The 23,866-nt window shown below is 43.9% G+C and overlaps 1 protein-coding gene and 1 long non-coding RNA gene across 5 annotated transcripts in view; one reads left to right on the top strand and one right to left on the bottom strand.

Moving 5' to 3' along the window:
• The window catches only part of GLIS1 (GLIS family zinc finger 1), a 199,540-nt gene extending 182,569 nt beyond the window's left edge, over positions 1-16,971 (top strand). For 3 of the 4 annotated variants that reach the window (XM_026105865.2, XM_026105880.2, XM_026105873.2), the window contains 3 exons: positions 6,218-6,402; positions 12,885-13,052; positions 16,313-16,971. In XM_026105865.2, coding sequence (XP_025961650.2) covers positions 6,218-6,402; positions 12,885-13,052; positions 16,313-16,449 — 490 coding nt within the window. In that variant the 3' untranslated portion in view covers positions 16,450-16,971. The other variant, XM_026105888.2, reaches the window with a different exon arrangement.
• LOC135329062 (uncharacterized) lies at positions 502-5,068 on the bottom strand. Its single transcript, XR_010390265.1, has 2 exons — positions 4,839-5,068; positions 502-1,357 (listed from the first exon to the last, which is right to left on the bottom strand). It is a non-coding gene; the product is annotated as an uncharacterized LOC135329062 (long non-coding RNA).
• Positions 16,972-23,866: the final 6,895 nt, after the last annotated feature.

Here is a 23,866-nt window from a genome sequence, read left to right as displayed (position 1 = left end):
GAGTCGAAGACACATTAAAAGCTCCTTTGGATGGTGTTCTGCACAAAGACTATGAAACCAGTCTTGCTGCTCACAGGTAAGTAGCTCCAGTTGTGCACCGCCTGTTGACACTGCTCCAAGTGCTGAGTGTGCAAAGGTGCACAACTGGATTAAAATAATCCAAGGCAGTATTCTGCAAGAAAAGTAATATTTTGCACTTATCTAGAGCCCAGGAAAAGGCTATTTCCTTAGTCCCACTTTAAAGATGGTACACATAGCGGTATGTCACACAGACCAGGAGCAGCAGGGTCAGGAAGAGAGCCCGAGTCTCCTATGAGCAGGCATCTCCTCCAGCTAGCCACAACCACAGTGAGAAAACAGAAAACCCAAAACAGGGTCACGTCTTGCAGTCACAGAGCAGAGACAGAGGCCTTGTCCGAAGGGTGGCATGTTACAGCCCAGTAACTTGTTTGCTCATTGTTTATAGAAAAGGGTAATAAAATGCAATGGTGCCCAGCAAGGTGATCTGCAATGAAGGATTTATTATATATCAGGGAGAGGGGGGAAGAGGAAAAAAGAAAGAAAGAGGGAGCGAAAGAAAAGATTCCTTGCATTCCAGAAAGCTAGCCAGAGGCACCTGGCAGTGATTAGTGCAAAGGTTCACCAACTTCAGATAGAGTCTGTCAAAAAAAAAAAAAAAAAGAAAGAAAGTGAACGGTATAACTGTTTCCTGAGCATGTGCTGACAGAAATTCCCGTAGGGCAAGACCCAGAACAGAAACACGTGGCAAGAGATTGGGCGCTATCCAGAGACCAGATTAGCAGAGCTTTACACATCATTTTTAATATTATGGGAAGAGATGAAAATCAGTGTTAACTTTTTTTTTTCCATTTGAAAAAATAATCTCCTGGTCCTGGAACTGAATTGGACTTTCTCACAATATAAGTAACTGTAATGCTTGGGGGAGAAATTTTATGAATGAAATGGTTGGCATGCTGGATCTTATGGTAGAACCTGGTTTCATGGAAACATCTTAGTTTTTGTAACTAGATGCAATACTATACTAATCACTTAAGATGAAACATGGAGCTTCTTTGCTTCGTGCTTCTCACCCTGGTGCTCTATTACATACACTTGTCTTCATATTAATATGGGCTGAACATAATGCCCAAAGTCGAGATTGTGTGATGCGGCAATATGCTGTACATGAGAACTATATTACAGTACAGTCTTGTAGCCCAAAATATACAAAGATGTATTCAAGATAAAGGACAGATGTTTTTCACTCTGGATTTGGTCCTGTTTCCACTGAACTCGATGGGATATGGATTGAGGTTCTTTGTCTAGCTGAGGAATCTGCCAATCAAGCCATCACATCCTAAAAAGAAAAAAAAAACAGACAAAAAAAAGGCATTTTTCATATTGGAAACATCCCTATCTTAGATATTTCTGTCTTGCGGTTACACTGCATTCTCAGTTATTATTCAAGAATCTTAGTTTGAATTTCTTTTCTTTTTTTTCAATTTTCCATTCCCTTCAAGTAGTTACTAATTAAGTACACTGTGTATGTTTTTTTGGCAGTCAAGAGATGATGAAGTAGATCATGAAAAAGCTCATTTTAAAACAGCTAAAAATGTGGCTTTATCAATTGTTACTCTGTGTAATTTGCCCAGGAATTGCTATTGAATAAAGTGTGTCTAAAGCAAGGTAGAAAATTATTTCTTATTCAGTCAAAGCACTGTGGGTGAGTATAGAAAACATACATTACCATCTTGACTAAAAGCTTAGAAGTCAGTGTTGCTATCTATTTATTTTTCATTCTTTACGTTGCAGTAATGTTAGAACAAGGCAGTTGGTGTGTGTTGGGAAAATACACAGGTCTATATATCACTGCCCATCTGGGGAGACCAACACTGGGGGTAGGACAAATAATTCTAAAACAAAATAATAGTACCTGCAGCCTATTATGTGTCTTTTATATCGGCCATTGTTAACTCACGGGATACCTAGCTAGTTGGTTCACATAAGTTGTACTTAAAATTTAATCTGAATTTTCATAATCAGAAGTATGTTATATGTAAGCATGGTTATGAGAAAATTTTATGACTGTTTTACAGGGATTTCTTTTTGAGTTTCTTAAAGGTATTGAGATTCTTAAAGGTAACTTCATAACATGAGAGAGAAGACATTAATATCTTCAATGTTTTGGCTTTTAATTTTCTTTAAAAAAGCCCTTCTGATAAGATCCAAATTTCCATGAGTTCCCATTGATGTGAGTGACAGATGCTCTGCATTAGAAGTGAGGAAGACTCTCACTATCTTTGTCCAACACTCGGTTTAGGGACCAGTTCAAACACTTGGTTTAAGGACTGGTTCATGGTTCCTCTTGGGTAGTATCCCATCTGACTTCAAGTAAGAGTTTGACTGAGGAAGGTCTGTGAAACTGGGTATTTTGAGATAGCATCTAGCGTGATGCAGACGTATACAGCGTTGTAGGCAAGGCATGTTACTCACTTAGGATCAGTTCTTCCAGTAGTTTTTTTTTCTGTTGTGTGGATGAAGGTATTACATAAACAAGATTTTTCTCATTAGTTCCTTCACTTCTTTATTGTCTACTGATGCATCCTGCAGAGAGGAATGCTTTAGCTTTGCAATTCCACCTGAAATCATAGGTCCCTCAAGACCAGTATTATGTCTTCAGCACCATCCTACACATGGTGCTTCAAAGAGAAGCTGAAAAACCTTCAATATGTGGTCAATTGTGTGATGTGGTGTGATGAGTGAAGAGTGAGGAGAATTCCTCTAGGACTTCTTGGGGTGATTAGTTTACATACTAAAGCACAAGATTTGATTACCCCTTGCTTAGCATGGAAATGTTGCTTTTGGCCATTAAATTGTTTAGTCCCTTTCTAAAAATCTAGCTGGAGCGTCTGATTCTGCGACTTCCCGTGGCTGTGAACTCCACAGGCCCAGGCCTGCTGTGCCAGGAGAAGGGTCCTTTTGTTTGGACCTGACCTGCCTCTCGCCGTGCTGAATGCCCTCCTGCTCCTGTATATGGGACAGGGTGGAGAGAGGAAGCTGGCTCCTCCGTTGCACCACTGTAATGTAAAATACTACTTTTTAAGTTCTTTTCCTTCAGTGGCACACTTCTAGTTTTGACAGTTTTACCTCATAAGAAAACCCTGTCTTACTACTCTTAGCCAATCTTCACAAGCTTTTAGTCTCCACTATGATTTAACACATCAAAACTCAATACAGCTCTTGCAGTTTTACCACTTTTTAATCTATATTCATTAATAAGTAGATTCTTAGGGCATCCAGCTGTATAATTTCCTATTATCATCATCACTGGTCAACAAAACTACACATTATTCCTACAACGCTGCTTTTCCCAAAAGATACTACAATTTTGGAAGCAGCAACATGTATAAGGAGTGTGGACCCTTTTTGCTATATACTTCGCATTCCTCCAAATTCAGTTTTATTTGGTGTCCTGTAGTCCAGATATCCAGTATACTCAGCTTTGTTCTGAGTTTCCTGCAAGCACCTATCTGAGTAGCTTATCAAGGAGACTTAAGTATTATCAGCAAATGGTGACCAGTTCCCTCAACCCAAATCACCAGTAAACATTCTCATCGGCACGTATCACCAGCCAGACGCAGCAGCGCGCCAGGGCTGGCCGCTCTGCCCAGGCAGATTACCAGTCGTTTGTACCTGTGAAGCAGTGACAGTTTAGGTTGTGATACCCAAAGCACTGAAGACAGTTTTGGTCCTGTGAAATCTGCAGCTTTAATGGGGATGGGAAACAGTACAGACTCCAAAGAGTTACCTGTAAGGCAACTTAGGGTTGGAGCTCTTTCAGGGTGTACCAGGGTACCCCAGGCAGCATGGATACTACCTAAAAGAAAGGCTAAGGTGTGTATTAGTCACAGACGTTGCTTCCATCAAGCATTTCCTTATAAGACAGAAGTAGACTGTATCGACAGTTAGACTGTATCAACAGTGCAAGCGAGCTACATTTGTCAGTAAAGTTTAGGGAGATGGGAAAAAGGTTTATCGTGCTGAAAAGAAATACTCAGGATAGCCAGGAGACTTTAAATTTAATGAATTAGGAAAGGATATGATTTTTTTTTATGTGTATTGCTATATATAGGTACAAATATATTAAGACGCTCCCATAGGCCCTGCAAATTTGCTGAATTATACGAGTTAAAATTAAATATGTGGTATATATTTATTATTAATATCCAAAGCAAAGCAAACTGTGGTTGTAGTACAGTATTAACAGGAAATGTCCAGGCTATTAGTTAGTGAAACATATATGCCTGAGCTACTGCCTAGGCATTTTTAATGTATCCAGCTGCCCCCCCGCGGATTCCTAGTTTCAGTAGTTTAAGGTTTTTTCTCCCGTACAGACATCTTTTTTTTTTTTAAGCACTGTTCTGTTGCTAATGCATGATCTATTTAATCTGTATCAGGAATGATTCTCTCTCTCCTTTAACAGTCTGGGTATCACAGCAACATGATCAGTAGGCAAATATTTGGGAGAGAATTACAAACAGCGTACTGGGAACTGGACAGTCAGTTCATAAAAAAAAAAACCCCAAACCCTAAAGCATGCCAGGACACGTGCACATGCACACATGCAAAATAAAATTAGGGACCAGCTTGAGCTGTAGGCACCGTGATGTGTATCTTTAAGGAGACAAATCCCCACGCTGGCTGCTTGTTCCAATGCAGCCTGATTTTCCGCTGAGCAAAGCTCATTCCTAGCTGAGAAACTGCCTTAGCTTATGGGAGTAATGCTAAGTTCCCTGCTTGGGAGCGACTGAGCCAAACATAGGAGATTTAATGGTTACCTGCCCAAACCGCAATGCTCTGCTCACACAGAGGAGGTGGCGCAAGCCAGGCGGACGGCTCGGAGTGCGCGTTCCCGTGCTCGCCGTAGCTGGGATACCGGCAGCCTGTGGACTGCTATGTGCTGGGCTCTGGCGCTTGCCAGCCGTCCCGCACCGCTAGCGTTTGTGGCTGGGTCAGGGCGATGTCTCCGTCCGTGCCATTTGAACAGGCTGCTGGCCGGTTTCTGGTTGTGCTTTCCCTGCCCTCCGTGCGGCCTCGGGCGAGACGGCAGCAAAGGCTTCCGTGTGGGTCCCAGGCGATGCTGCCAGTCCCGTCCTTATGCACCACACACTAAGCACATGAGAGAAGATACAGCTTTGCAGAAGATAAGAATTTTAGCTGGGCTGAGTGACAGATGGTGTATTTTGGGTAAAGTTTAACTGTTTCTCCACTGAGACCTTTGAGAACAAGTTCAGCCACATGGGGGCCAACCTGAATGTTTAGGTGCTTTTTAGTAATTTTTCCTCAAGCATCGGCTCTTCAGCACTTCCAACCCTCACGAGCATTTGCTCTCGGTGACCTGAAGAGGGCTCAGGCATCCCCGTGGGCTCCGCGCCACTCTGGTGCTTCCTTCCCCTCGCACGGTGGCTGGAATTGGGGCCCACCCCGCTCCATGCTGGCCTCTTCTTCAGCCACACTTGAAACCAAAGCAGACAAGATCCTCCCTTTGCAGCTTGGCTCTTCAAGTTGTGCTTTAGGCCTCTTTATTTATTTTACATATTGCTGGCCGTAATTTATAGAGGGGTGGTTACCGTTCTCAAAAAAGGTGTGTTTTCCATTTCTTAAATATTTGGCTCGAGTGCATCCTTGGCAAGCCCCATTTAACATCACTGGTTTATTTCTTCCGTTTAGTTTTGGGATATTGAGACCCTCTGTGGTCTGTATTACATGCCCAATTTCCCTGCTTTGGGAAGATGGGGTTATTGCATCATAGGATGAGCTCTGACTGCTTGATTTATTTCAACCCCTCCTAGTCGCATGTCACTGTGACCCTCCGTTGCTGTGGCAGGTTTGGCAGAGTTCCCTGGCCTGTCATGTTAAATTTGATGACACTGTTGTCACCGTTATTTCACAGTTCATCTAAATTTGCCTCTTGAACCAGCTGCCGAGGAGCACTTAGACCGACGTCAAGAACGGCCCTGCTGCACCCGGTTTGCGGCCGTGCTGCGGCTCGTCCTGAAAGCGCCACTGTATTATTGTCTTTTCTATAATATAATTTATACCTGCAAAGTAAATGTTTCCATAGTTGGGGAGCATGGAAATAGGAGCCTTCCAAGTGTTTCATTTTCCCATTTTTATGCCATGATAAAGCTTTTCTACCTATCTTTTCTTTTTCTAGGCTTGCTCCCAACATAATCTCTCCGCTCGTCAGCCCGCTGAAAGCACTAGTGCCCCCGTCCCTGCTGCAGAAACACGGCTCGCCACCGTCGCACAGCCAGTCACCAAATGGGCAGCAATTTTCTGCCCTACCAAATAAACCCTACGCTCCGTTTCAAAACCAGTCAGTGCAGCAGGGATCACAAGGTAACTGATTTTTCAGCTTTCCTAACTCCTAGCGGGGAAGAACAACTGACTGCTGTTGTTGCACTTTTTGCCAATACCACCTCATTAAGAGACTGACAGCGTTTCAATGGGAACTCCTAGTTCTAGAGTGTTTTGATTTATACAGGGTTAAAATTTTCAGACCGCTTTGTACCGTCCTATCCTATTAGAATGTGGGAAGCTATTGCAACAACGGATTTGTTTCTTTTATTCAGTGCTTTTTTAGGACATGACTTCAAAGGTCCTCATGAGAATAAATTATGCTCCCAAGTAACTCTGTGATTCAACGATGCAGTGAGATACTTAACCCTGCCTCACTCTTCGAGCGTCAGTGAAGGATTCATCCCACCACGCAGGAGCTGTTACTAGCTGTGCGCCTCGTCTGACCAGTCCCCCAGCCTCCGGCCAGTCTGGAGAGGGTGACGCAGCCAAAGCAAGTGTCATCTAGTCCTAAAATAGATGGGTGCAGCACAGCTTGGTGCTCTGCCGCTCTGTCCACTGCTAGGGAGGCGCTGGGCCATTAGCTTAGTCAGACACAAGTTATTTTGCTATTTAGTATTTGGAAGTTTAGCATATGTATTGCTCCATATAATAATCTGTAGAGGTGCTTTGTAGAACTGTAGAGGGCCAGTGTGACTTGAGGACAGGAACGGGAGCAGCTATTTCACTGCTTAATTTAAGATATTTTCCTAAATTCTGAATTAGCCGGCCTTTTTAATGGGGAGCTTATTTTCCTATCCCAGAGTTCTGTTGCAGGAACTAATTAATGTTGCTACAATTTTTGAGGTATAAATTAGCAAGTGATATTATTATCACAGATTCCTCCAGTAATGGGAGCTTGCATATTTAAGAAATGTGTTAGATAACCCAGATGGTATACTGCTTAAGTGTGGTAAATACTCACAATAAAGAAGTGTGCAGGACATCTGTCTGGTTGCAAGCATAACCAGCATATAAGTTTGTACAGGCAGATAACCAGTTTTCTGAAACTCATTTCACAGCTGTAGTATTATTTGTATAAGGTCATTTTTGGCTCAGCAAAGTATCACGTGATCAATTCACCAGTGGGCAAAATAGGAGGTTTGCTTCCTCTGAATATGCTCTAAGGCTTGGTTTGAAATGCAGGATTTCAGCACAAACCCAGTGGTAGTGCACGACTGTAATGGGGTTCAGCATCCCAACAGTTCCCTTTGCCCTTTGGTCTCCAAGGGGTATTTTACCTCTAGTTTGGGTCAAATAACTTAAATACTCTAAGGTTGCTTGCCTAATTTTGCTCTTTGGTTGGACTGACTTTGTCTGAAAAGCTAAAGCATATTATATTAAATGATTTGTGCCGAAAGAAAAACTAACTCAACCTGATGCTCAACAGATTATTCAATTTAAAAAGATTAACTCTGTGAGGGAAAAGTGGCAGATTTATGATAGCATATAATGATATATGATTATGTTACTATAATGAGCTAAATAACTACAAACCACAAGAGGAAAGTTTAGCAGCTCGTTATTATGGCAGAAACAAATGCATAGACAGAACAAGTTTTGAACCACTTAAATAAATTGACTTTATTCCTTAAGAAAACCACATTTCCTTTTGCATGAATTGTTGCTTTCTAAGTGTTATGTCATGCGGTTTTGAAAAAGCAATAATTTTCCACGTTGACCAAATGTTGAAGTATTATTATAAATTCATTATGGAAATGGTCATTCCAAAATCAATTTTAATTAGCAGCCTTTAAATGAATTGATCTGTAACCTGTACCTAGCTATACTTGCTCTAAGCCTTTTTTGCTCCTCGATTCATTAATAGCACACTTTTCTAATGGAATCTGTAGTAACTTGGAGGGTTGAATTTTTGCCGAAAAGGAGGATACTATGTAACTCTTGCTCTAGAACTAGGCATCTCTATAGAAACATATAAATACTGTGATTCTCTAATTTTTAAAAAAGCAGCAAGCATCAGCAAGCTGATAGCAGAAATATTGATAATGAAAGAATAATAAACTGACATTATTTATATGTTTAAAGCTAGTCACAGTAAGATCACATGGAAATTACTGTATGCTGCAAGAATTTGGCAGGCAGAGAAATCCTGCAGTTATTTATACCTGACATGGTTTCATGTCAGAAATTTTATGGAATTTGAAGAGCTTGGATTTATTTGCACATACATGTAAATGACATGACATAACAAGCTGGCATTTAATAGACATATTCCAATTATTTGTTCATTACATCATTCATTTTAAAACTGCTTGAAGTTTTCTAGGTTGTGCCTTAGAGAAATAGAGGCAGCCAGTGCACTGTGTGAAGTGGCTAACTGCAGCTTTTCTACCACAAATTATTTCAAAGCAAAATTGTAGCTAAATGTTATGTTTGGAACCCAGTTTATTCCTTTATTAACTGTTATATTTCTACATCTACTGCACATAAAACATTTAATAGTGATCATTTAAACTGACAGGACATTTAGTCAATTCTTCATTTGAAAATTAACTTCAGAAAAATTGATTTAAATCAAACAAACTGAAGGAAAACCTGAAATTCATTTGGAAAAAAAAATATACTGGTGAAGTACTAGTTGCCAAACTGGTACTACTACACTTGTGCCCTCCTAGAAGGAGCAGCAGCATTTGTACCAGACAAGCCTACTTGCTTACTTCATATTTTAACCACTTAAAGGAGTCTTTTTGTAGAACTTGTAAAAAAATGTTCCATCTTTAGCTTTCTCTAATCAGCCGTATGTGGTTGTTAATTGAACCATTAGTTATGGCATTTTAATCATATCTTAGCATCTAATTCTTTCTGGGCTATGCCTGGAGGGGGCAATCCATGTAGAAGGACAGCATTTCAGAAAACCTGAAGGAACCACAACTAAACGGAATGAACCAAAAGCACCTTCCTTTCATACTGCACCTTTTGGAAACATATACATTGCAAGAAAGCTCTGGCTTGTATTGCATATGCAAATCAAATATTATATTGCCTGCAAGCAGCAGGTTTCGTCTCCTGTGGTTGTGTGAAACGAGTAAAACCTTACCTGCCAGGAGCAACCATTGCTGCAAAGGTCCTCGTGGCCGCTTCACCTCACATGGTCCTGGGCCTTCGCGTCTCTTGTCTACTGACTTTGGTTTTCAGGAGCACTTGTCATTTAAACAAGCTTGCAACCTGCCCTTTTGTTAGCACAGAAGATTTGCGAGGCTGCGATCCTCCAGAGCCATGCCACGCCAGAGGCCTGAGCCACCTTCAGTGAAGCAGCTGCCTCGCCCCATGCCCTTCAGTCCGTTCCCCCAGCCGTCACCGTGCCTTCTTCTACACACATGGAGCATCTTCTGCGCTCTTCACTGAAGCCTCTGTCCCTGTCCTGATAGGGTCCCACTGACTCAGCCTTTCTAGAAATCTAATGAAAAAGGAAGTAAACTTTCAATATGTTACTCAGGTCAAAAGGATTAAAACTCGTGTTTTTAGTATCATGGTTGGCTTCACATGACCAATATTCTTGCTGTAACCTTTCCCTTCTTCCCTCCATCCTTTTTCTTTAGTTTGCTACTGGCCCTTCTCACATCTGCAAGCACACTGGGACAGGAACGGTGTATCTCTCTTGTGTTTTCTTTGGGAAGTGCTTTGCAGAAATGTGGGCCTGGTGAATGCAATAGTGCAATATGGCTAGTATTTTCTTACATGGTCTCTCCTCAACGGACAGTTCCCCTAACACCTTCTGTGCGCTGCCTTTTCCGATGATCACTCACTCAGTGGTGCTGAGGAGCAGACACTGCAACCCGAAGGAGAATTTGGTTGCTATGGCAGCTCTTTTCCAGATTTGTGATTTTTAGGCAATTCTCTGCCTCAGCTGTTTTTTCCTGAGTAGCTAGAGAGCATAACTTAAAGCACTTAAAAGAAGCCTTACCCATAGGTCTTGAGAAACCCCTGGATCCAGCTAGTTTCAGTCCAGTTCTGTCATGCTTGGCTATTCTCTGCTATTCTGAGCCACTGTGCCAGCCCTGTAGATCATGTTTAATTGATTTAACAAAGGCAGGCTTGGGAGCATGACGAAAGGGCAGCAATTATAGAGACAGAAAAAATACACGTCATACCTTCTCTAGAAGTGATGTATATAGCAGACGTTCTGGAAAAGGTTCAGCTTTTTCTCTAGCAAGGCATATAAAGTGCTCTCTGCAACCAGTTATACCTCATTTGAAGCCAAGTGTCTCTTTTTTTCACTGCTCATCTTAAAAGGATGTAATATTTTTAGAAGGCTTACAGCAAGGAGTTCATGTTTCATAAACAGAAAAGTCAGGATAATTATCAAAAGCCAGTCAATAAAGCACTGTACCTAAAAACCACATCAAAAGATGGCTTTGCTACCTCTCGTAAGAGCTCTTTCTTTTTTGAGCCAGGCTGTCCGGGCATTAAATAGCGGTGCTGTCTATTCATTCCGGGGAAGGACATGCATCATTTAACATTCAGCGTTCCAACTTTCTAGGCCTTCTTCTACATAGCCCCAAAAACGGACAGCTCTGGTACAGTATGCATAGTGTCTTTATCTAATATAGTCATCCATTAGTACTTCACCAATCATGGGTATCAACAGTTTCATTTTTTGTGGTGGAGGGTCATAGGTTCTCAAGAAATGAATCAACTAATCCTTGCACTTTCAGCCAAAACACACATAAAATTGTGAAACTTCAGAGCAAATCTTTCACCACTAGATGAGTTCATTGCATTTCTGTTAAAGAATTGCCTGCCTCACTTAGCCTGATATAGTACCACCTTAGAAAACACGAACAGAATTAACAGTCAGACCCTGAGCTTTACCTGATATTATCTACTTGATCAAACTTTGGTACTAAAGAGAGAAGGCAGAAAAAGGAGATTTTTCTGAACAGGAAAAAGCTTATACAGTCAATGATTTGCAAAGGGACTAATTCTGCCCTTTACTCTGGTGATAGGCACAGGTATTACATTACTAAATAAACAGACTACAGAGCTGCACAACTGGCCCAGCAAGCCAAGCCTTCAGCAGGCGAGTGGAGCCGTGCTGGCTTCGATCAGCTGAGGAGCCGGGTTTGCCCGCATTTGGCTGAACTACCTGGAGCTTTTCCGGCAGTTCCTCAGGAAGCGTCAGTCTAACTGAATGCGACTGGGGAAGAAAGAAACAGCACCATCCTTTTCCTGCCAATTAGAGAAAAATCCTGATGGTATTTTCTACTAAACTTTAAGATTGACTTGGTTTACTTAAGTCACCTGTAAGTGAAGGAGCACCATTTCAGAAGGGACCTTCAGAGAAGCTAAGAGGGATAGTTAATCTGAATGTGCAATTAGTGTGAGATGCACCTGGAATCCTAATCAGGAAGAGGTTTTTGGGGCAAGAGGAAGGAGTAGAATTAAATCAGGCCATGTTTGGCATTAAATCTTGTGGAGTGCTTTGAGATCAGCCTTGTGGGAGCAAAAAAACATCTTCTTTTAGGATGTTGGCACAAACTTGTAAGTTGTAAAATTCCTTCCTTGGCATTTGATTTGTCCTTTACTGCTAAATATCTTTTGCTGTGTCCAGTTCATCCACAGCTTCTGCTGACAATATCCAAACTGCTGGTCTGCTGTTTTTATATATATATGTGTATGTATATATGTGTGTGTGTATATGTGTGTGTTTGTGTGTGTGTATATATATATATATGTATGTATGTATAAAAACAGGAGATGAGAAATGCAGGGAATGTGGAGCAGAAAAAGTCAAACATACCCCAAAAGCAGCATGACTGAGGCAGCCAGAGACCATACAGATTTCTCTTGGCACCTTTCGGAAACAAGAAGAGCCTCCAACTGCATGCAAAATCTTCACCTGACATCCATCTGGTGTCACGCCTGCACCTTTGCTTCAGTTCTCCTTGCAGACTCTGGCCTCCCGTGTTCAGTGAAGGGTTTTCATTTGAAGTAAGAGCACACTGAGAAAGGAGAGGTTTAAGGTATTCTTAAAGGTATTTGGAATAAATAGTGCTGTCTTCAGCAGTGAGTAATGCACGCCGGATGGGAAAAGGCTTTACTCCACTGCAAACAAAGCAGTGTTTTTCATTAAAATACTACATTATTGTATTAAAATTAGCAGTAATTCATTATAGCTGCATTCTCTTAGGAACTGAGCATCCTGGACCTGATCCAGTGAAGTACTTACTACTTAGCTTTGAACACAAGTAAGCTGTTGACTTCATTCAGGCAGTGTCTTCAGTTGCTTGAAATTAAGCACATCCTTGAGATATCTGCTTGATGGAGATCACAGTCCACAGCACTTTGTGGGACTGAGCCTGATGTACGTTTTGTATTATTGCGCCTTACAGAATAGCATGATCATTTTTCCATAATTAAAACTGAGCAACTAAAAAACCCCACAATAGTAATGAAATACTGTGACAGAAATGGAGCTAATACCATGGCAGTAGTGCTAAAATGTGTGTGCAATCTGTTTTCAGGTTACCAAGGCAGCTTTCATTCAATACAGAACTGTTTCCACTACGGTGACTGCTACAGACCAATGGAGCAGCCCGTCGCTGGTGACGTGCTCCCGGGGGACTCCCACTGCTTTGCTCCCCTGAGGCAGAACGGCTACCACTTACTCAATGCACCTTTAGCTTCCACAGGTAATTTATTCTGCCTATAAAGAATTACCCTTATGATATTTTTAGCAGGAGGGGGAAAAAACACATTTTTACATCAGCATTATTACAAAAATAAGTTTGCATTAAAAACTCAGTCACTAAAACTCATTTGTATTTATAAAAATCCCACAAGGAAAGCAAATTTGTTTTCCTTAATCCTTCTGTGTTTGGCTGATGGACAAATTCTCCTTTTATTCTAATGCTGCATGTCACAGGGAACACTCACCTACAGCGCAGCTGACAAGCCAGACCTTTCTCACCTTTACTGCGTGGGCTATGCGTTGCACATCCCTTCAGGTATGCTCAGGCAGGCTCTAACAATCAGATCCAAGTCGAGATGATAGTTAACAAAATTCTGGAGAAAATACTGGCATCAGGGACTTCTTATCCACCTAAGAATAAATGGATGGCTTTGTCTTGCAATACTGATGTTGATGTTGACAAAACAGAAAGTCACTGCTTTGAGAAATGTGGCTAAAAATATTAATTCGTTCTTTTCTGTTTGGAAGAGTGCTGCTGCACATTCATGGCAACTTTTCCCATTTTCACATTTAGCTATATAATGTAAATTTTGCAGTAAGTTATTACAGCTAGATGACTAAAACACTTAAATGTATAAATATTCATTTTTTATAGAGCATTTTTTTCTACTTTTAAAACCACAGTTAAGAATTGGTAGAATTACCAAATCAAACACAACGTTTTCCAAGGCTTGTCAGAGCCATGAAACATTACCATTTACTGCAGCCTTTACTTACGTATCTCAGAGAGATTTTTCTTCATGTCTGGATTCAGGAGGGTACCTCGGTTCAGGACGATACTGAAAACATATGTTTAAATGCTTTTTGAAATGGGGCTTGAGTCCGACCACAAAATTAGAGTTGACTTTCCTGTTTGTTTTGTATTAAAGGCAACTGTGTTGAGCGAGATGTGCATGCATTTGTCTGGTGTTCCACGCTAGAAACTGTATGCATCGGTGACCAACACAAGGGAAAAGTTTAAGCTGGAGTTTCGACTTCAACTTTGAATTCTTTCGTGTTATTCATATAAGTTTGATGTTACTAAAACGTAGGGGTTTTTTTCATGTTAACATCAAATTTCAAGTTTGGATTGACAGATTGCAATATTTAAAGAACAGACTAAATAAACTTTCCAAAAGAAGTCGTAGGCACAAAGAATAATGCTATGGCAAGACACCAATTTCAACAACAGTTGATTTTTTTTCTGTCTGGAGCTAAACTATTATGAAATGTTTCTGTGTAATATTTTTGTTTTTAGAGTAGTTATTGAGGTATGCAAATACTTAGAGGCTGAAACATAAATATATATGAAATATATAAATCTTATCTCATCTCTTTGTGTGTAAAATAGAGCCATTCAAGTTTGCGAGATTGATCAAGGCTATGCATTAATTTTTTTTTCAGGATTTTATAGCCCCATTAATATTAAATGAGATCTCATCTCACAGGAATGCCAAATGTGACTGGCAAACAGCTGTTCCATGAATCACATTAACAGTCAATAAATTTTTATTTTCTGTTCAGGGCTTTGGATAGTTTACTCTATCTGGAATCTAATAATGATTTCTGGGGTGAATGCTTGTCTTGGGTTTTATCCATCCGTGGCCATGTATCCCCCCCCGGTATACGGACTCATCAAACGGAAATTAGCATAACATAAACACTTGCAAGACTTAGCAAAACCCTGGTCCCTCCACTTGGAGCGACACAGCGCCGGGCGGTTCGACTGTCGGAGACGTTGGCGCGACGCTGTGTGCCCGGCAGCAGTTTGATCCATAAGCTAACAGTAAATTAGTATGTCATAAGCAAATGCAGAAATAGAAATAAGCACAGAATTTGGTCTCTAATACTACAAACATGCCGAAGATCCCTTTGATTAACTTCTAAGGACCGAGCCTATGGGTCTTTGAGAAATCGGGGTGGCTGCGCAAGGCCACCGGGTCGGTCTTTCACTGCTGCTGCGACGCCGCACAGCCACGGGGGCTTGGTTTGGCCTGGGGCAGCCTCACGTCGGCCACACGCAAACCCTGCTTGCCTTCAGGATTAGCCAGAAACACTGAAGACGGGAAAAACCGTTACCCTCATTTTGCAGAGGGGGAGCTGAGGCACAGGCGCCCAGAGCGGCTCCCCGGCGGCCCTGCAGAGCTCCCCTCCGGAGCGGAGCCCAGGGCCCCAATCCCAGGGCTTTGACCATCCAGCTGCATGGACACTCGCAATTCATGTCACTGCGGTTCGTAAAAAAGTTTTTTTTTAAAAAAAAAGTCCAGCTGGGCTGTAGTAAAATGGGTACATGCCCGTGAGCCGTGGCTGGCCAGCGGCAAAAGCAGGTTAAGGGCGAGAGGGGCACAGCAGGAGAGAGCCCTGGCCTTTGGGCCAAGCAGCAAAGCTTTTGCTTTGAGGGCCACCGCGACGGTGCAGCTGCGCCAGCGCCTGGTGGCCGGCCCAGCTGGGCCTTTCCAGGGGCTCCGCAGCTCGGAGAGGGTTACGGCAGCTGGGAAAGGTTTGTGTTATAGAAGGAAGGGACAAAGAGTTTCTTCCCCCACCCGTAACAGCTCTCCGACAGCCTGGCGAGCGCCAGGCAGATGGGGCAGGCAAGGAGCCAGTGGCACAGCAAGCTTTGGGGGGCTGAGGACAAGGTGCTCGGCCACGCTCCCTTCTGCCCCTTTGGAGAGGGCCAGCACCGTGCCCGACCCCCGGGTAGCTGCGGGACACGCAGCCGCACCTGAGCCCAGGCGCCCGGCAGCCCTTGTGTTGGCCGCACGTGGGCATCCACCAGCCGCAGGACCCAGGCTCCCCCTCAACCCCAAGAGCAGCTGGGAGACACATGGGACATTTCCCCAAGGGCCGTTGAAAGGAAAAACACACGATGGCAGAGGACTACACCACTTGTAGGCGCACTGGCTAGGCTCCTTGCCCGGTCATTGTTTTGACGTCCTATTCAGATAATAGCTGTAATTTCCCAAGGGAGACATGCTCCGGTACTTGCACTTCGCTTGCAAATGGGTAGCTCTCCGCAGGAATGCATGGGAGACTCATACACCATGACACAAATGCCCACAGAGCTCGGGCTGTGCATCTCCTGGGTGAGGCTTTGATGGTAAAGTCTATTGTTTTTCCATTAACACTGCGCTGTGCAGCATAACCCCCGGCCTCAAACTCTGCTCCCTTCCTTATATGTACTGCAGCACTAAATCATGTCCATGCGACTTGTCACATTTGCAGGCTATGACGCGATTTCTGAAGCACAGGGTGTGTCTGAAGATATGGTCTCCAATGGAACGGATGAAAACGGATTCTTCCAAAATGGCGCCTTTGATCATTGCTTGAATCACATTCCCTCCATCTATACAGACACCTAAGAACAGTGCCGGCCTTGTTTCCTCTATTATACCTATAACTGTATATGTAATAACAAAGATGTTGTCCAAGTACTTCTATTTAGTCTGTATCCCTATATGTGCTCATTTAAATAAACACCTCACATTTACCAAACCATTTTATACATGAATAGTCTGTGTAAGGTACTATGGGAACCTGTTCCTTTGCTGTGGCACTTTGAACTTCATGCTTTAAGGGAAGGAGGAGCAGCTGAAGCAGCTTGTTTTGTAAGGTCTCTCAGTAAAAATGTAAATGTAAGTTATATAATAAACTTGTAAAGAAGGGGTTTTTTTTTTTTTTTTCTTTCCTGAAAAGTATGTTTTCAATTTGAGAATGTTGGTCCCTTTAATCAGTTTTCATTTAATTCATTGGTCTTTTTTGGGGGGGGAAACTAAAAGGATTTTTTTTTTTAATCACAGACCTCATGTATATAGAGATCTCCATTTGCTCGGCTGGTTTTATATTTTCAGTTTTACAAGAAAGCATTAAAAACTGGAAACAAGTGTCCTGTCATTTCTGAACATCATCCGTCTGCCTGATAAACCTTAGTATTACATTCTTAAGATGCCTGACAATGATTTAAACCAAGTGGGGACGCTTCGGTAACTGTGAAATTAAAGCAGCCCACACGTAGATGGGGCAACCAAGGAGGCTGCAGCCTTGCAGCGAAAGGGCCGAGGGCCGGCAGCGCGGGGTGCACGGCATGGAGGCTCGCGGCCTCTCGGTGCCTGTGCAGCGGTGAGGGCGTTCGCCCACACAGCATCCCCGCACGCCTTGCCAGGGAAAATTGAAGGCATCTGTGCTTGGCTTTTTGCCTCTGCAAGAAGCTGTGCGGCCCAAGGCCGATGCACGAGCACCAGTACGCTCGCTTGCGGCGCCAGCGCTGAGAGCAGCTCGGCTCCCCGGGCCGCCGTCTTCCGAAAACCGGGCAGCCCAGCTCACGCCAAGCACAGACGTGTTAGAAATGAGCTCCTGGAAACGTCTCCTGGAGAACAGTAAGGAAAACAATAACCAAGAAAATAATAATGGTTATCATTTGAAATTCATTGCTAGCTGTGTTTAATAAGGCACAAGCAAGCTAGGCGAGCTGGTATGGTTGTTTGAAAGGCTTTGTCTCATCTAACATGCAAAAATACAACCTCTAGAAATGCTGCTCTATGCTGAACTTGATGTCCCACAGATGCGGGCACAATCTGGATTAAAAGAAGCTGTGACACATCTTTGGAAAGAAATTCAGACTCCACATCAACTTTGCTCCTGTACTACAAAGCAGCATCCTCACTGAAGCGGCAGCCGCAGTGCCTGAGGATGGTGCAGGCTTTTTTTGCCCTTCTCCCCGTTCCCAGGTCCTGCCGCGCAGCACCAGCGAGGCCCAGTCCTGCTGCCAGGGCCCGCACCACCGTTCGCAGGCTTGCAATCCCCTTACTTGCTCTCTGGGAAATCAGCCCAAAACAAGAGGCAGCTGCTGGAGGATTTCATGGCTCCCCTACACCATCAACCAAAGGACTGTGGCAGAAAAACGTCAAGCACCTGGCTTCAGCAAAACAACACATCTGACAGGAAAAAAAAATTGCTACATTCAGTGGCAAGTTACGAAAAATACCAAGTTTTGCAGCTGCACAGTCAGAATCCACAGAGCGGCCACAGTGCTGAATGGGGCATATATGCATATACATATGTACATACATATACATATATATATATATATATATATATAAATTTTAAAAGCACAATTTGGTGGCAAGGTGTGAACCCAGCAGCCGAAGTACCAAGGAAATCGTCGTAGCTGCATAAACACCAGTGCCCCATCCACTCGGTACCTTTGCGCGCCCTTTGCAGCCCTAGCAGGGTGCAGGCTCTAAGGCATTTCCATTTCTATGGCAAACAGCTTGTGAGGAATCTGGCGGGTACAGCAAGGGCTTCCCAAACTTGCAGACAACCCTTAAACGGCAGCTTTTAAGGGGAGCTGGCTCCGGCCCTCGGTGAGGGTGTTATCCCCAGGGGCTGGGCAGCAGCCTCTGGCTGAGCGATTGCCGTCACTGCTGAGCATTGCAGCAAGCAGCCCGGAGGAGAAGTGGCAGGGCGAAGTGGAGATCCCTGCAGAGGAAAAGGTGGTAGGTGAGGAGAAAAGAGAGGAAGCAGCAAAATGACCCTGACAGAGGAAGACCACAAAGCCTCTGTGGAGGCATCCTACTTCTTTCCCCAGGGCCTGGGTGCACCTTCTGGGTGTGCACAGAGCTGCTGCTGCTGCTGCAGCATCCAGTTTAGCTTGTGTGCTCAAGAAGTTTTTCAGTTATTCAGTCACTAGAGAGCAAGGTGCACAGGGCTTGCAGCGGAGGGGCGGTTAATGTGACCTCCCTTTTGCGAACAGGTCCTCCAGCTCTCCAGTTCTCAAAGACGCTCAGTCCCATCTGCAGCCCTGTTGATTGCTGCTGCGCTGCCTGGCTCAGGTGCTCCCTGGCAGTCCCAACTCATCATCCCGTCCCTAGGATTAAATTTATAAAGGCCTCAAATCGTGCTTTAAGTGTATGCATGTAACTTTGTTTCTGATCACTGCCACATTTGGCTTTCTGTCCTGTTGCTTATTTACTCATGCATCAGACTTTTTTGGCCTCAAGCATAAGCCATTCAGCTTAAGCAGCCAAAACTCTTTCCTACAATGTTAAAAAAGGAGGCAGGTATATGTATATGTGTGCGTGCGTGCACGCGCGCGTGTGTGTGTGTGTGTATAAAAAAAAATCTAATAACAGCCTAGCAGCAAAAGCTCCAGAGCTTTCAAAGTAAGGACGACTTAGTAAAAACATACCCAGAGCCTAACAAACAAACCTGCAATGTCTGAAACAAAAAAATAAAAATAATTCCTGTGCTCCAATTAGTTGGAAACATTAAAAGGAAATGGTGCCTTAAAAACATGATTAATCTCATTTCCTAAAAATTAAAGAAATCCTTCGAAAAATGTCATTTTTTTAGTTAAAAATACAAACCATCCAAATCTAAACATATTTGATCAATTATAAAAATATTTATGTCAGAACAACCAGGCTGTTCGAAACCACACAATGATTCACAAAGGTCTGGGAAACTTAAAGCAGAGCAGCTGGAGTGATGATTTAATTCCAGAATCTGTGTGAATCAGGTTTTCTGTAAATTAAAAGGCTAGAGTCAGAGAAATGCAAAGGCCCTACTTTGAGACAGTATGGTTTGGAAAGTTATCCATAATAAAACCATTAAAATCCACAATAGCACAAGTTAATGATTACTTGTGTGCTTGTGTACTTCATTATTTCCTTTTATTACATTTAAGTAGGGAAGTATCTCATGTAAGGTTTTCCTACAGACACAAAGCAGCCTTTCAATGGACTTTATTGCTTGGCAAGTTTCTTGTTGTGGAGCTGTAAAAAACCCCCAACTAATATGTATAATAACTGGAGTAAAGCTTTATAATAGTAGAAAATTATTACTCTGCGGAATTAAAAAGGACCTGCTGGTTCCCATTGACTATCAGATAGTTTTTCAATCTAGGCAGCAGAATTTGACTAATAAATTGCAACAATAATTTTTAAATAGCTATAAATCATGTCTCCAGTGACTAAAACCCCATTTACTCCTGCGCATGTACTCTGTGCCTATGCAGCACACTTTGGGAATGACTGAGAAAAGAGGACTTGCGCAGGCCGATCAAGCTGCCCTGAAGCAGCTGGAGCCCTTCTTCGGGCTTTCCACCAGCCAGGATGCCGGCCAAACCAGAGGCACTCAGCATTTTTAATATAATGACGCTTTTAATTGTATAGAAAACCAAAAGTGCTTATTCTCTTCCCATTTATTAACTGCAGTACTTCACAAGCTGTAGGAGCGAGCCGCCTTTTAATGCTACAGAGGTGCCTTTGTAAGCGAGCGTGTGAGATGTACCCATGTGGCATACTGTGACAAAAATCACAGCTATTTATACCGTAATTCTGACGTGGCAACATGACACAGGACTTTGTGAGACCAGAGCAACAGGCAGGGCATGAGGCAGGTATTGGCTATGCTCCGGTAAAAAGAACACACATTTGGTGAATAAATTTTCAAATCATATTTTCTAGCTATGTACCTGACAAACAGTGGGGACAGCTGCTGCTTCTCCAGAGAAGCCCTTCCGAGCACAGCAGAGCAGCACCAAAAGCTCCTCTGTGCTTAAATTACAAAGCAGACTGAAAACTCCCTTTTTTTGAAGCGATTTTGAAGTCAGTGGCCTAGGCTCAGTAGAAAAAGAGCTGCAGACTTCGATGCTGTCACAGCCTTGTAAGGTTGCGTATCTTGGCTCCACGGTCTGTCAGCTATTCACAGCTGCAAAACTAGTCAAACCATGGTAGACTTCTTTTTTTAAAAAAAAGTCTCTAAACCATAGAAAGGCCCAATATAGCTGAAGGCTCGATGATTCTGAGCTTTCTACCTGATTTCTACCAAGATGAAAAGTCTGTCCACTCCTTTGGCATAAAGATTTTTTGTAGTGGTGGTGAAGCCAGAAAAAAAAGTCAAATAATTCTTCGACATTAACACAGACTTCCTGGCTGGAGCCAGTAGCACTCATTCAAAACCAAGTGACTCAACTTTAGGAGAGTGTTTCTGGCCCCGTGTGAGTTAGGTCTCTTCTATTAATCAAGGACACCAAGAAAAGCATGATATTAGTTTTCAAAACTTTTACAAGTTTGGGCCTTTTGGATTTGGAGGGCTCAGCCCTTGCTCCTAGGAGCAGCAGTGCCCGTCCCCTTTGCGGTGTGCCCATGCAGTGGGTGGCCGGCGGGGACGCGCTGTGGACACAGGGATCATCTCTGAGAGGAGGAGACACAGGAGGACACTGGCCAGAGGCTGGGCTAGGAAGTGAGTGGATTAAAAGCGGATTTATTGGAGGACTAGATTTACCAATCCACACTTCCAGATTTCCTCGTTCTGAAGGGGCAGCATAAAAACCTGCAGAGGCAGTGGCATCCAAGGGAGCAGGGAGCAGCCCCAGAGAAACTTGTCCCTCCTCACACCCAAGTTAGGTATCTAGCTCAGGGGTAAGAGTCAGGATTTTCCTCCTAAATAACCTCAGGCTGGATGCGTTTCACCCAGCTCTAGACAGCCACGAGTTGTCCAGCCCAGCACCTCGCTTGCTCCTCGGTCAGCAGAAAGGAAAAGCTCCTCCGAAGGCTAAGTCAACCCATCCCGGGAGAGGTGCGAGGAGCCACCAGGGGCTGCCAAGCCACACATCGCCGGTGCTAGAGGCAAGAGCACGTACCTCAGACCCAGACACATGGCAAAATTCGGGCAACGGGAATCCTTCCGAACACGTCCCTAAATCTCCATTCACCAAGAGCTAAGAGGCTGCAACAAGGAGGCTCAGCCCGCACGGCATCCGTGATCCACACCGCTCTCCGAGCAAAACTGGAGACCACTGATGCCGGGAGATATCCCTGCAAAAACCACCTTGGGTGAAATATAACCTGGAGGAATAGCACTGAATCCTGATGGGCTGAGGGACACATTTTTGAAGGGGTCTGAACACCTCCAAATGAAAGGAGGGCATTGAGTGGGATTTTCAGAACTGCCTTAATTGCTTTAATTTAATCTCCAAGATTTTATTTCCCTCTGAAAATCCTCTTAGGTCCCTATTTGCATCTTTAGGCACATTTTGAAAAGCTGGGCTATACTGCATTTTCTTTCCTATCTCTTTGGGCTGGGAACCGCACATTTGCCTAGGAATTCTCCGTGGAGCACAAATCTGCTAGAATTATAAATATAGCCCAAGCTGGGAACAGGCACTGGAAACTGCCATGAAGTGCATGTACAGAAAACAGTGATTCTAGTCACACGAGATACCTGATACAGTTGGCAGGAAAGCAAAGCTAAACAAATGCAGGTTTACATTTTACTATTTAAAGAACAAAATATTCAACTTGAGTTCCATTAACACCTGTCAGGATTTTGGTGCATACTCATATCCACATTTCTAATTTTACTGCTAAATAATCCCAAACTTGGCAGCTACTAGGTAAAGCAAAATACCCCAGCTAAACAGCTGAAGCAAATTGTAGCTCTCGGGAAGAGCCCTTCTGCTGTACAAATGAAGGTCATATGTATAAATGATTAGAAGCTTAAGGAAATATGTCTTCTGCTTTTTTTAAATTGATAACACACACATATTGCATTAATATTCCCACATCAATTATTGGACTTGTTCCCTGCTGTAAAAAAAAAAAAAAAAAAAAAAAGATATTTTTTCTAATAAGCCCTTGGAATAATTTTCTTATACCAGCACAATTAACTCTTGTTGGGCAGAGGAAGAAGACGTTGATTTAATAGCCTGCATCGTGGCTAGCAGCACAGTAGCGGTACAGCGGCACCGTTCTCCGCTGCTGGGGAGGGGGTGGTCCGCATTTCAGGGGCCGCGTCTCTGTCGCTCGTCCCCGCGGGCACCTCCTGTGAACGTGTGCCGGGTTCCCGGCCCGAAGGCGCTCCTGTTCAGCACCAGGCTCAAAGCTGCTGGGACCAACCCCCCGCGCTTTCGGGACGGCGGGCTGCCGTCACGTCACGCTTGCCAGAACGAACTTATTCCTCAGGCTCATAAAAATACTTCTGAAACACATTTTTTCCCCTTCGAAGTGCACCGGATCTTGCTAAATACCAAGTATTTTCCATGAACGTTCCCAGGCTAAAACACACCTGGAGCCATCTATAGGGTCTTCATACATACGGATCCCATATATACGTGTCTCGTTATCGCCCTGCTAGCTCAGTCCATGGCCGGGCACCTCGTTTTGGCCGGGGATGGTCGTGGCAGGGACACGAGAGCCCGGCCCTGGTGGGCTGCGCAGGAGGGTGGCCGAGAGGGCTCAGCGCCGCTGCCTGGAGCTCAGAAACGCTGATCACCTCTGACCGAGTCTGCTTCGCATTAGCTAGCGCGATGCTGGGCTCGGAGAGACAAAAGTCCAAAAAAAAGGGAAAATTATTTCCCTTGACGAACACCTCGTGTTCTTCCTCGTTTGTGTCTTTATCAAGTGACAGGCGTATTTGGCAGGCTGGGGCCGCGCACAAGCCAACGTACCGCACTGCAACTTTGCAAGGACATAGCTGCAAATGCCCCGTTTTCTTGTCGCCCTGCGGTCAGGGACGTGCGCATCAGGCAAACCGGCAGCAAAGCTCCCGTAACCCCCTGCCCGTCTAACACCCCCTTCCCTGTGCATTTAATGCTGCTGCTCCTGGACCCTGCTGATGTTTCCCTTTTCTCAGCAGAGGGAGCTCCGGCTCCGGCACATCGGGACGGAAACGTCCAGCCCAGGCTCCCGCCGCCAGCGCCCGGCCGGTGCCCACGGCTGGGTCGTGCCTGGTCCGGTGGCCTCCCCTTGCAGGCAAAGATCCATCACCAGGGCTCCG

This window comes from Dromaius novaehollandiae, chromosome 8, assembly GCF_036370855.1.
Source record: "Dromaius novaehollandiae isolate bDroNov1 chromosome 8, bDroNov1.hap1, whole genome shotgun sequence".
In the NCBI taxonomy this organism is placed as follows: domain Eukaryota; kingdom Metazoa; phylum Chordata; class Aves; order Casuariiformes; family Dromaiidae; genus Dromaius; species Dromaius novaehollandiae.
The sequence above is the reverse complement of the archived record's forward strand: the minus strand, read 5'-3'. Positions and strand labels throughout refer to the sequence as shown.